The sequence below is a fragment of the Bos indicus x Bos taurus genome, chromosome 26, assembly GCF_003369695.1.
Source record: "Bos indicus x Bos taurus breed Angus x Brahman F1 hybrid chromosome 26, Bos_hybrid_MaternalHap_v2.0, whole genome shotgun sequence".
Classification (NCBI taxonomy): Eukaryota; Metazoa; Chordata; class Mammalia; order Artiodactyla; family Bovidae; genus Bos; species Bos indicus x Bos taurus.
Genome location: NC_040101.1, coordinates 601,973 through 612,626, shown reverse-complemented (window position 1 = coordinate 612,626; position 10,654 = coordinate 601,973). Strand labels below are relative to the sequence as shown.

The following is a 10,654-nucleotide window of genomic DNA, read 5'->3' as shown; positions in this document are numbered from 1 at the left end:
TTCGGTTGATTGAGTACAATAATTGGCTAATCTGGGGCCTATGGAGCATGGCCTTCGTATTACCCTGCCAGGTTTCTTGGGTTTGTAAATTTATGTTTTTCATCAAGTTTAAGAAATTTGGCCTTTGTGTCTTCACATTTTTTCCGCCCCAGTGTCTTTCTGCTCGACTTCTGAGGCTCCAATAAGCTGTATGTTAAGCCACTTGATACTGTTTTGCTCTGTTCATTTATGAAAGTCATTTTCTCTTTATTTTTAGGTTGAGTGATTTCTTTTGCTCCAGTGGCGTGTGTTTTGGGGGAGCTGGGTACACAAGGCTGTGGGCTGGGCTGGACTCGGGGTACCGCGTCTCGGTGGTGACCAAGCCCATCCCGTGGGGGGTCGCGGCCTGTTTCAGCTGCCATCTGGGGCCAAGACTCCGGCTGAAGCACTAGGGTGCAAGCCCTGCCCATCCGTCCTGGCCTTGAAGGGGCGCTGACCGAGACCTGGGGGTCTGCTGCCTGTGACACCTTCAGGCACAGCCCCTCACTGGGCCCCAGCCCACCAGATGTCCAGCTCTCCGTCAGGGACAAAGGCCCAGCCACCTGCAGGCCGTCGCCTCAGAAGGGCCGCACCAGCTTGGGTACCGATGACCAGAAGCCCACTGGGTGCCAGAGGCTTTCCCCAACTTCAGACAGAGAAGCGGCCCCACCAGGAATTGCCCAGCTCCACTCACAGGCTCCCCCCACCCCAGGAGCAGCAGGGTGAGCCCAGCTGGCTGGGACAGAGCTCTCCCCGAGAGTCAGGGGCGTCACAGGCTGAGGTGACCCCACCCCCGGGGGACCCTGACTGTCACCAGCAGGGTGACCCCACCCCTGGGGGACACTGTTGACAGGTGGCCAAGGGCCTGTGCAGGCCCAGCCCTGGAGGCGCCTCCCTGGCTCCCTGTCTCTCCCTGTCTCTCCCCTCCCTGTCTCTCCCTGTCTCTCCCCTCCCCGCCTCCCTCTCCTCTCTAAGGTTCACCTAATTTAGTAAGCACACCAGCCTGGGTTACATAAGGCCCTTTTGCAGCCTGAGTGGACACGTTAAAAAATAAGACTTGTCAGGTGTTGTTACGCTCCATGAGTTGTCTAGTCTTGGCCTCTCCAGGAAAGACAGGACCCCCGGCTGCTGGCTTCCCCCCACCTCCCTCTGTCCTCGGACTCTGAGGAAGGGGAGGCGGTGGGAGCACTGGCCACAGACGAAACCTCCTGATGAAACCACAGTGAGTTGGGACATCGGGGGAGCGGGGGGCGGGGTGTGGGCACAAGACCCGGGCCAGAAAGGTCAGGGAGCCGGCGGGGTCCTGCAAGGCCCCGGATGCAGGTGAGGCCGCTGCTCGCAGACGGGTCTCAGGGGTGGGGGCACTGGCAGAGCCCACGTGTGCAGGAAGACGGGGCCCTCACCCCGGCCCCTGCTGCCCCACCCCAGTGTGAGCGGCACCCTGTGGTCCAGAGGCACTGAGGCTCTGTGGGTGGAGCCCAGCATGACCCTGCGGCAGGGAAGGCCCCCGCACCCCAGGGCCGCGCTGGTCCTGTGCAGATGGCCCTCAGGTGGAAGGGTCCCCTGAGGTCAGCTGGCCTCCCCAAGCGCCGCCCGGGCCCTGAGCAAGGCTGGGCCGCCTCAAGAAGGAAACTATTGGCCTTTGTAAATGACTGGAATGTTCCTGAGCTCCACTTAAGACAGGCCTCTGGCCACGACTCTGTCCTCACGGTCCCTAGGGTCCCATGGCCAGGCGATTCTCCCATGGGACCTGCTGCAGGTCGATGCGTCAGGCTCTGCCCGACGGGGAGCCTGGGCCCTTCCCTCCGCTGGGCGCCCGTGCCGGCAGCTCTGGCTGCTGGCACCCCATGGAGGTGCGCCTGCCCTGCCCGCCCTGCCGTGGGGAAGAGATGTGAACACCCAGCCTGTCTGCAGATGTCAGGACCTGTGACCTCAGGTGGAAGCTCCTCAAATGCCTTCATTCCTCAGGCCTCCAAGGGTACCAGGCACGTTCCTCATCGGGCGTAGGCTCAGGGAGGAGCGGCTGTCACAGCCACGGCCGGCCCCGGGGTCTGAGGGCCCAGGCGGGGTTCCTGACCCCTGGGTCCTGATCCCGCAGGATGGAGCATTCCCCTCCCTGGGGGAGCATTCCGCAGTGGGGCCGGGCTCACGCCAAGGGTGGCTGGTGAGCTGGGGGCAGCTGGAGGCCCAGTGCGGGGGGCTTAGGGCTGCACTGGTGGCTCTGGGAGACTTGGATCTCCGTGGTGGGTCCCACGTGGTGGGAGCGCGTAACCCCGGTGACGCCACGGGCACCGGATGCCCTGGGAACTCCAGACGGCTCTGCACGTGCCAGGACTTCACGAGGGCAGGAGCCGACTTTCTACGGATTTCAGGGGTCGCTGTGTTTGAGCCGCTGGGCCGTGCGGATGCCCAGCTCTGGCGGACACCGTCCTGGCTGCCTGCCAGCATCCTCAGGCAGCCCCGGGACCGACGCCCCACAGCCCCTGGGGCACAGTCTCCACGGCACTGCCTTCGGGCACAGTGCCATCCTTCATCTCGCTGGCTCGCAACCTAATAAAAAGCTGTGCATGAATATTTTATTCTGCATATGGAATTCATTTTATTTCTGCAGGAAGGAGAAATTCGGAAAAAGTAAGTCCATTACCGGTGGGTGTCAGTCCTGCGAAGTCTGTGAGGGGGCGTTGCTTTTGGACACCCCCTCAGACAGAAAACCAGCCCCTGCAAACCGGACGTCAGCTGCACGGGGGACCCGGAGCTGCACGGGATCAGGCCCCATTCCCAGACTCAGGGGAGCTTGGCAGGGCCAGGAGGCCTGGGGGTGGCCACTGGGAGGAGGAAGGGTCGGAGGTCACGCAGGTTCTTCTCTGAGCCTCTCCCCCAGCCATGGGACGGGGTGTCACCTGCTCCAGGAGGGAGCCTTCCCGGCCCCCCTCTTCAGAAAGACCCCCGGGGGCCGAGCCTGCCAAGCAGGGCTGGGTGAGGGGTCCTGGCTCAGGGAGGCCACAAGTGGGCACTGGCTGAGCGGGGAGGGTGGGCGTCATGGGCCAGGATGCCGTGGGGGCAGGGCTGGAAGGGCCAGTCCTTGGCCTCTGAACACGGCCTCACCCAAGTGCCCGTGGGCAGGGCAGTGCCACGCGGGACCATGTGGCCGTGAGCGAGGGTCCTGGCTGTGAGCGAGGGTCCCGGCTGTGAGTGAGGGTCCCGGCCGTGAGCCCCGTGCTGCCTGGCAGGCCCCGGGGCCGCTGTGGGGGGCAGTGCTGCAGGACCCCCGCCTCTCCACCCAGGCCAGGGCCAGCAGGTCAAACGCACCTTCTCAGGAGGCTGTAGTAACAGGTTCTGAAGAAGAAGCCGCCACGTTGCCCGCTGGCCAGTGAGCCTCTGCAGAGCGCCCGTGGCCTCTGTAACTCGTCCACGGGCACTTCGGGCTCAAAGGGCACAGTTCCTGCCAAGCTGGGGAGGAACAGGGAGGAGCGGGGGCCCGGCGCCGGGTTACGGGGTCGGTTTGGTCGACTGGAGGGGCCGGGACTGAGCTCCTGGCTAGACCCTGGCTTCCTCTTCCTCTCCTTCCGCGGAGGTCGAGGCTCGCTTTGCCGTCTCTGCAACTGCTCACGGCGGCCAGGCCAAGGCGGTGAGGAACCAGTGGCCGGTGCCTTGCGGGGCGCCACAGGGACCCCGAGACCAGGGAGGCCAGCGGGCCTGGGGGCCACACGGACGGGAGGTTCTGTCTGTGCGTGTGCCCATGCTCACACGTTACACACACACCTCACTTCACACTCACACACCATGCTCACAGCTTACACACTCAACCGTACACACTCATGCCTCACACACTCGTGTCACACCCACACCTTACACACTCATGCCTTACACACACACCACGGTTCACACACACACCACGTTCACACTTTACACACTAAATCATACACACATACCTTACACACTCACGCCCCCCACACACCATACTTCATACACCACGCTCACATCTTACACACTCATGCACCACATTCACACCTTACACACTCATGCACCTCACTTCACATTCACACGCCACACTCACAGCTTACACACTCAATCTTACACACAGCTTATACACTCACACTGCACTCACACATAATACACCCATATACCAAGCACACACCTCGCACACTCACGCCTTACACACTCACACTACACCCACACCTCACACACCCAAACCCCACACACTCACACCTTACACACACACCACAGTCACACCGTACACACCCAAACCTTACACAGTCAACCTTACATGCTCACACCTCACACACTCACACGTCACACACACCACACATTCATGCACCATACTCATGCCTTACACATTCACACGCCATGCTTCACACTCACATAACATGCTCACACGTTACACACACTTTACACACTCATGCCTTACACACTCAAGCCTTGCACACTCATACCTTACATACCACACTCACACCATACACACCCATACCTTACACACTCACACTTCACATTCACATTACACACTCATGCCTCACACACACCACACTCACTCCCAAATCTTACACACTCACACACCTTGTTTCACACTCACACACCATGCTCACACCTTACACAGGCATGCCCTACACATACCACACTCACGCCTTGCACCTCGTGCCTTGCACACTCACGCCTTGCACTCACACACCACACTCCACATTCACACATTACACAGTCACACCTTACACATTCACACACCACACTCACACCTTACACACTCACACCACACTCACACCTTACACACCCATATCTTACACACTCACACACCACATGTCATGCTGTACACATCCATACCTTTCACACACACACCACACTTCTCACACCATGCTCACACCTTACACACACAATACACCCACACCTTACACGCCATACCTTATACACGCACACATCACACCCATGCCCTACACACTCACACACCATACAGTTCACACTCACACACCACACTCACACTTTGCACACTCATACACCACACATCACACACATACCACACTCACACCCTACACAGTCATACACCACACATCACACTCACATACCGCACTCACAGCTTACACACCACACACAGAGCCTCACTGTCTAAATTCCTCCAAAGGTACTTAAGCCCCCCAGTGTTGTGGTGGGAATGGGAGGGGCACAGGCGTGGCCCGGGGCAGAGGGTACGGGGTCTGAGCGCAGCAGGAGCTCCCCGAGGCTGAGGGCGGGTTGGGGTGGCCGGCGCCAGCGACGGTCAAAGGAAACAGGACGGTGCCCAGTGCGGCGGCTTCAGACCCCCGACCTGTGCATCATGTGGGGGCTGCAGCCACGTGTGCATGTGGCCGGAGCTGAGGCGCCAGCTGGTGCCCCTCACGGTGATGGGTGGTCTGTACCAGCTCCTGCAGAGGCAGCCGCTGACTCATGACTTTCAGGCAGAGCCCTGCAGTAAAGAACCCCGAGAAGTTGGCATCAGCCAAAGTTGCCCCACGTCCTGGGTTCACAGGTTCAGAGCCTCTCCCCGCGTCCCAAGCAGTCTGGGCACAATTCAGCCTCAACTGTATAGAACAACCTCCCTCTTCCCACATCTGCTCCACGTGGGGCTGGAGACAGGGCTCCCCAGACACCTCCTCCCCACCCGACTGCGAGCAGCGCAGACCAGGATCCGGGTGGACCTGGGGTGGACCAGGCAGAGCAGACCAGGATCCAGGTGGACCTGGGGTGGATGAGGCAGTGTAGACCAGGATCCGGGTGGACCTGGGTGGATGAGGCAGAGCAGACCAGGATCCGGGTGGACCTGGGTGGATGAGGCAGTGTAGACCAGGATCCGGGTGGACCTGGGTGGATGAGGCAGTGTAGACCAGGATCCGGGTGGACCTGGGTGGATGAGGCAGTGTAGACCAGGATCCGGGTGGACCTGGGTGGATGAGGCAGTGTAGACCAGGATCCGGGTGGACCTGGGTGGATGAGGCAGAGCAGACCAGGATCCGCGTGGAGCTGGGGTGGATGAGGCAGTGTAGACCAGGATCCGGGTGGACCTGGGTGGATGAGGCAGTGTAGACCAGGATCCGGGTGGACCTGGGTGGATGAGGCAGAGCAACCAGGATCTGGGTGGACCTGGGGTGGATGAGGCAGAGCAGACCAGGATCCGCGTGGAGCTGGGGTGGATGAGGCAGTGTAGACCAGGATCCGGGTGGACCTGGGTGGATGAGGCAGTGTAGACCAGGATCCGCGTGGAGCTGGGGTGGATGAGGCAGTGTAGACCAGGATCCGGGTGGACCTGGGTGGATGAGGCAGTGTAGACCAGGATCCGGGTGGACCTGGGTGGATGAGGCAGAGCAGACCAGGATCCGGGTGGACTGGGTGGATGAGGCAGTGTAGACCAGGATCCGGGTGGACTGGGTGGATGGGGCAGTGGCAGGATGAGGGACAAGCACTGCTGTGGTTCGGGGCGCCTCTGGCACATCGATCAGATGATGTGAATCCAAGTCTCAGCAGCTGTGGTCCCCAGGGGCCCAGCCTTCCAAAACCGAAATCCGAAAAGGCTTCGTGACAATCAAAAGTCACTTTAAATCAGCCTTTGCCCGCTTCAGGGTTCCTCTGTGGAAGGCTTCCCACACCTCGGGGAGCCAGGCTCGGTCTCCAAGCAGCTGGTCCTCCCCGTGGCGCGGAGAGGAGAAGATGAAGCTGGTTCCACAGACGTCCCCTGGGAAGGTCTCTTCCCTCGTCTTGTCGCTGTCGTCCTGCCGTCGACATCTAAGGCCTCAGCACTTCAGTGAGGAGCTGAAAACGAGGCGGCTGGGGGCGCGGGGGCAGGGGCTCTCTGAGCAGCCCTGGAGCAGCCCCAGGTCAGGTCCTCCTGGCTGCCTGCCGCCGGGAGCCGGTTCCCTCCACCTGAGAGGCCCAGGTGCTCTGACGGGCTAAAGGGCTAAATGCCGTGGGAGCCTCACTGTCGTCTCTTGGGATCAGACTGTCCCCCACCCTCGCCCAGTCGGGCCCAGGTTCTCTTCAACAGCTCGATCGTCTCCAGATCATCCAGTCCTTCTTGCAGCATTCTGAAAAGCTGTTGCAGGACTGGGTTTGGGGGTGTAGGCCTTTCTTCCTGATGGTGCCAGTCACCCCTGTCAGGAGCAACTCCAGGGGGTTTCGGGAGGCCCTCACTCCTGTTGGACGCTGTGACTATTTAAGATTTCTGGAAATAGCGGTCCATTGCTGGTCTCTGGCCAAGGGCGTGTGGGCTCGGCCGGCTCCCTGTGCCCGGCAGGGAGCTGGGGGGACGGAAGGGGCATCGGGGCCTCAGAGAACCAGCAGGAAGAGCCCCGAGCTGTGACCGCTGAGGAGCAGGCCCCGGGCGTCCTGTGAGCCTGGGGTCCCCCGCCAAGGACCCTGGGCCGGGGAGCCCTGCTGGGAGGGCAGGCGGGGGAAGCAGGACTGCCCATCCCCAGCACCACCTGGACCCCCATGCCCGTAGGTGAGCGTACCCCTGTCCTGAGCTGCCCCGCAGGCTGCAGAGGGCGCCAGGCTGACTGCCTCCTTCCCGCAAACGTCCGTGTGTCCCCTGGGGGGTGAGTGTGGCCGTGAGCTGATTCTGGACCTGCCTCCCGTCACCTGCCCTGCTGGTGCTGTCAGGCCAGGGGGGTCGTCCAGGGGACCCCAGGGAGGGCAGGCAGCTGGGGACTCTCAGGGACCAGCCCAACCTCCTGAGGAAGCCACTCCAGCCCTGGCCGACCCTGCTCAGCACAAGTGCCCACAGACCCCAAGGCCTGTGAGACCCCTCCCCGGGCCTGTGAGACCCCTCCCCCGGGCCCTGGAGGTTGGATCCAGGTGCTGGAGTGCACTCGGGGCTGCAGGAGTGTCTGAGTAACGGCGTGTGGTTAAAGTGAGCCCCCCACAGACAGCTGGTCCCAGGAATGCTTGGTGCGTCCAGCCCGCGGTGTGAGAACCTGGCCCCTTCCTGTGACGGACGCCTCGTAAAGGTTACTGTGTAGCTGGTAACAAACCCAACCGGCCAGCCAGCTTCTGAAGAGTTCTAACCCAGAAAGCTATAAATATATAATCTACCAAAGCTTTATTACTGAGTTTTATTAGATTTTTGAAGACAGATTTCACCATTAGTGGCAGAAACCATGGAGCAAGAGAAGAGTCAACCCCTGTTCCTTCTATAGAAAGTACCTGCCATTCAGTTTAAAATAGCTGTGAACACGCCCTGCAGTGACCCCAGCCCTCGGGCCACGTTTCCTCCATTCCAAGCAGCCTGTGAAGGGTTCCTAGCCCCTGGAGGCCACGGCGCAGGGCGACTCAGAGAAGGTCCCCGTGGCTGAGACCGCGGCGGGGGTGGCGGTGGGGGAGGGTCTCTCATCGGGAGCCTCCCTGCTGTGGAGGGCAGAAGTGGGGGCACGCCTCATCAAAGGAAGGGATTTCTTCCCAGTTCAGAATCCACCCTCATGGAAGCGGGCTGGCCGTCTGTGTGGCTCTCGAGGGTCTGCAGGGGAGCTGTGTGGCTCTCGTGAGGGATGCCTGGGCCAGTCTGGGGCCGGAAGCCCGTCCTGTTGACTGGAGGACCACTCCCTGGGCGCGGGGCCCCTGGCCTGGCTGGGCTGGGTTTGGCCGCAGCTCTGGGTGGAGGTGGGGGGTGGGCCCCCAGGAAGCCGGGGTTGTGCTAGCGGCCGGCTCGTGCCCAGGCTCCCGAGGCCCGGCTGGGACTCCCGGGCAGGTGATCTCCTGGGTCCCGTGGGCGCCCAGGCTCCCGAGGCCCGGCTGGGACTCCCGGGCGGGTGACCTCCTGGGTCCCGTGGGCGCCCAGGCTCCCGAGGCCCGGCTGGGACCCCCGGGCGGGTGACCTCCTGGGTCCCGTGGGCGCCCAGGCTGTCCAGGGGGCCCTTCACTGCTTCTGGGGTGATGACACGGGTCGGACTGCTCAGTGAAGCTGGTCTGCAGGCGAGGCTGCTGGAGTCTGGTGAGGGAGGCTCTCGGGAACCTTCTTCGTCCACTGGGCAGTGACGGGGGTTGAGCTTGCAGAGCAGAGAGTGGACAGCACAGGCCCCTCTGGAACAGTCCAGGTGGAGACAGTGCTGCAGGCCGGCTGGCTCCTCTGGATCCCGGGATCGCCCCCCGCCCACTGGGTCCCTCACTCAGTTCTGCGGCCCAGGCCTGCTCTTCCCCTGACTTTGGGGAAAGCGCAGCTCCTGTGGTGGGGCCTGGTGACCCCAGAGGATCTGGACAGGGTGCTAGTGTTTAGGTGTGGAGGGCCAAGTCCCCTGGGGTCTCAGCCGCCCCCGCCCTCCTCCTCAGACTTGGAGCTGGGACACTTTTACAGCCTGCCCCTCTGATGCTCCAAAGGTCACGCATGGAGCTGGAAGGGCTCAGTTCCAGGACACGCATCTGGGCAGGGGAAACCCACACCAGCTTCACGTCCCGAGGAGCCGGCCGGGCCGGCCCTGCAGAGGCTGGACAGGTCTTCAGCTTTGGGAGGAGCCGACAGGCAGAAAACGGGCTTCTCACGGGTCCACAGGGAGCTCCAAGGCTCTGTTCAGAGTCGGCTGCATCTCTGGACACAGTACTGGGGAGGGTCCCGCCAGCCCCAGGGGCGCCAGGAGGAACAGGGTGGAACAGGGTGGGGAGCTCGGAGGGGAGAGCCAGGGGCGCACTGGGGGCTGCCCAAGGCCTCCCAGGGGCTGGGCACACAGGGCTGGAGACAGCCGGGTGGGGGTGCGGGTGCCCAGGCAGGTGGGGGTGCGTCCCGGGCAGGGCTCAGGTCCTTGGGATCCCTGTGCCCTGCCGACTGCCGCCAGGCTCCGCCCCCTTAACTACCGCACCCCTGGGCTCACAGGACCCCCGTCCTCACCCACGAAGCTCACGCATCCTTACCAGGGGCGTCGTGTAGCCCAGCTCTTGGAACCAGCGGCCTGAAAAACCCAAGACCCTCGTCAGGGCCTAAAACCAGAGGACTCGGGCCGTGTGGCCGCGTCTCCCTTCGCCCCGGGCGGTCACTGGGCACAGAGAGCCCCCGGTGGCCTTGGGCTCTGGGACCCTCCCCCGGGCGCTCGGCCCCCACGGTGCCCGTGGCCTGAGCCGACGGGAAGGACTCTGCCTGGGGTCCCTGGGGCCTGTTGATCCACAGTCCCCGCTCCCTCCAGGTCCCCCCGCAGCCCAGCGCCAGCTCTCGAGGACCACAGAGGGGGAGGGTCTCCCCTGGGGGCCTCACCTGGCTCTGGGCGAGGGGCTGCCTGAGCCCCAGCCCTTGGCGCTCCTGCCTGTCCAAGTCAGGGCTGAGCCGTGGCGGCTTCGAGCGGAAGAGCCGCAGCGTCATTACCGGGTCGGTGCGTCCCTTGGGGAACAAGGCCGAGAGGTGGGCCCGGCCTGGCAGGGCCGCCTGCTTCCCACCCCGGGCGGCATGCCCGCTGCCCATGGCCATCGCATCTACCTCTCTTTCCCTCAGAATCCAGGCACCCTTAAGGTAACCTCTGCAGTGAAATACCTGGGCTTCTCAAGGAGAGATTCTGGGGACTCCCAGCTGAAAGGGTCGGAGCGTTCCTGGTCCTCCTGTCTCAGCCTCAGTGTGATGCGCTGATTACAGGCAACCCTTGAAAGGAAGATGAGACAGGAAGCTCTCTGTGATGTCCCTCATGGTGAGGAAGGGCCCAGTCAGCGC

The 10,654-nt window shown here is 62.6% G+C and overlaps 1 protein-coding gene across 1 annotated transcript; it reads right to left on the bottom strand.

Annotated features, from left to right (window-relative positions):
* Positions 1-8,083: 8,083 nt before the first annotated feature.
* Positions 8,084-10,417, bottom strand: LOC113884164 (collagen alpha-1(II) chain-like). Its single transcript, XM_027528398.1, has 4 exons — positions 10,316-10,417; positions 10,208-10,256; positions 9,871-9,908; positions 8,084-9,048 (listed from the first exon to the last, which is right to left on the bottom strand). The coding sequence occupies exons 1-4, from the start codon at positions 10,415-10,417 to the stop codon at positions 8,446-8,448; spliced, it is 792 nt and encodes a 263-aa protein (XP_027384199.1). The 3' UTR covers positions 8,084-8,445.
* Between the last annotated feature and the right edge of the window lie 237 nt (positions 10,418-10,654).

Excerpts from the sequence above, each read along its gene's own strand:
- LOC113884164 (XM_027528398.1), bottom strand. The coding sequence starts at position 10,417 with ATGGCCATGGGCAGCGGGCATGCCGCCCGGGGTGGGAAGCAGGCGGCC. Across the intron at positions 10,257-10,315 it reads CCAAGGGACGCACCGACCCG|GCAGGAGCGCCAAGGGCTGG; the intron begins GTAATGACGCTG and ends TGACTTGGACAG. Across the intron at positions 9,909-10,207 it reads AGCCCCTCGCCCAGAGCCAG|GCCGCTGGTTCCAAGAGCTG; the intron begins GTGAGGCCCCCA and ends TGGGTTTTTCAG.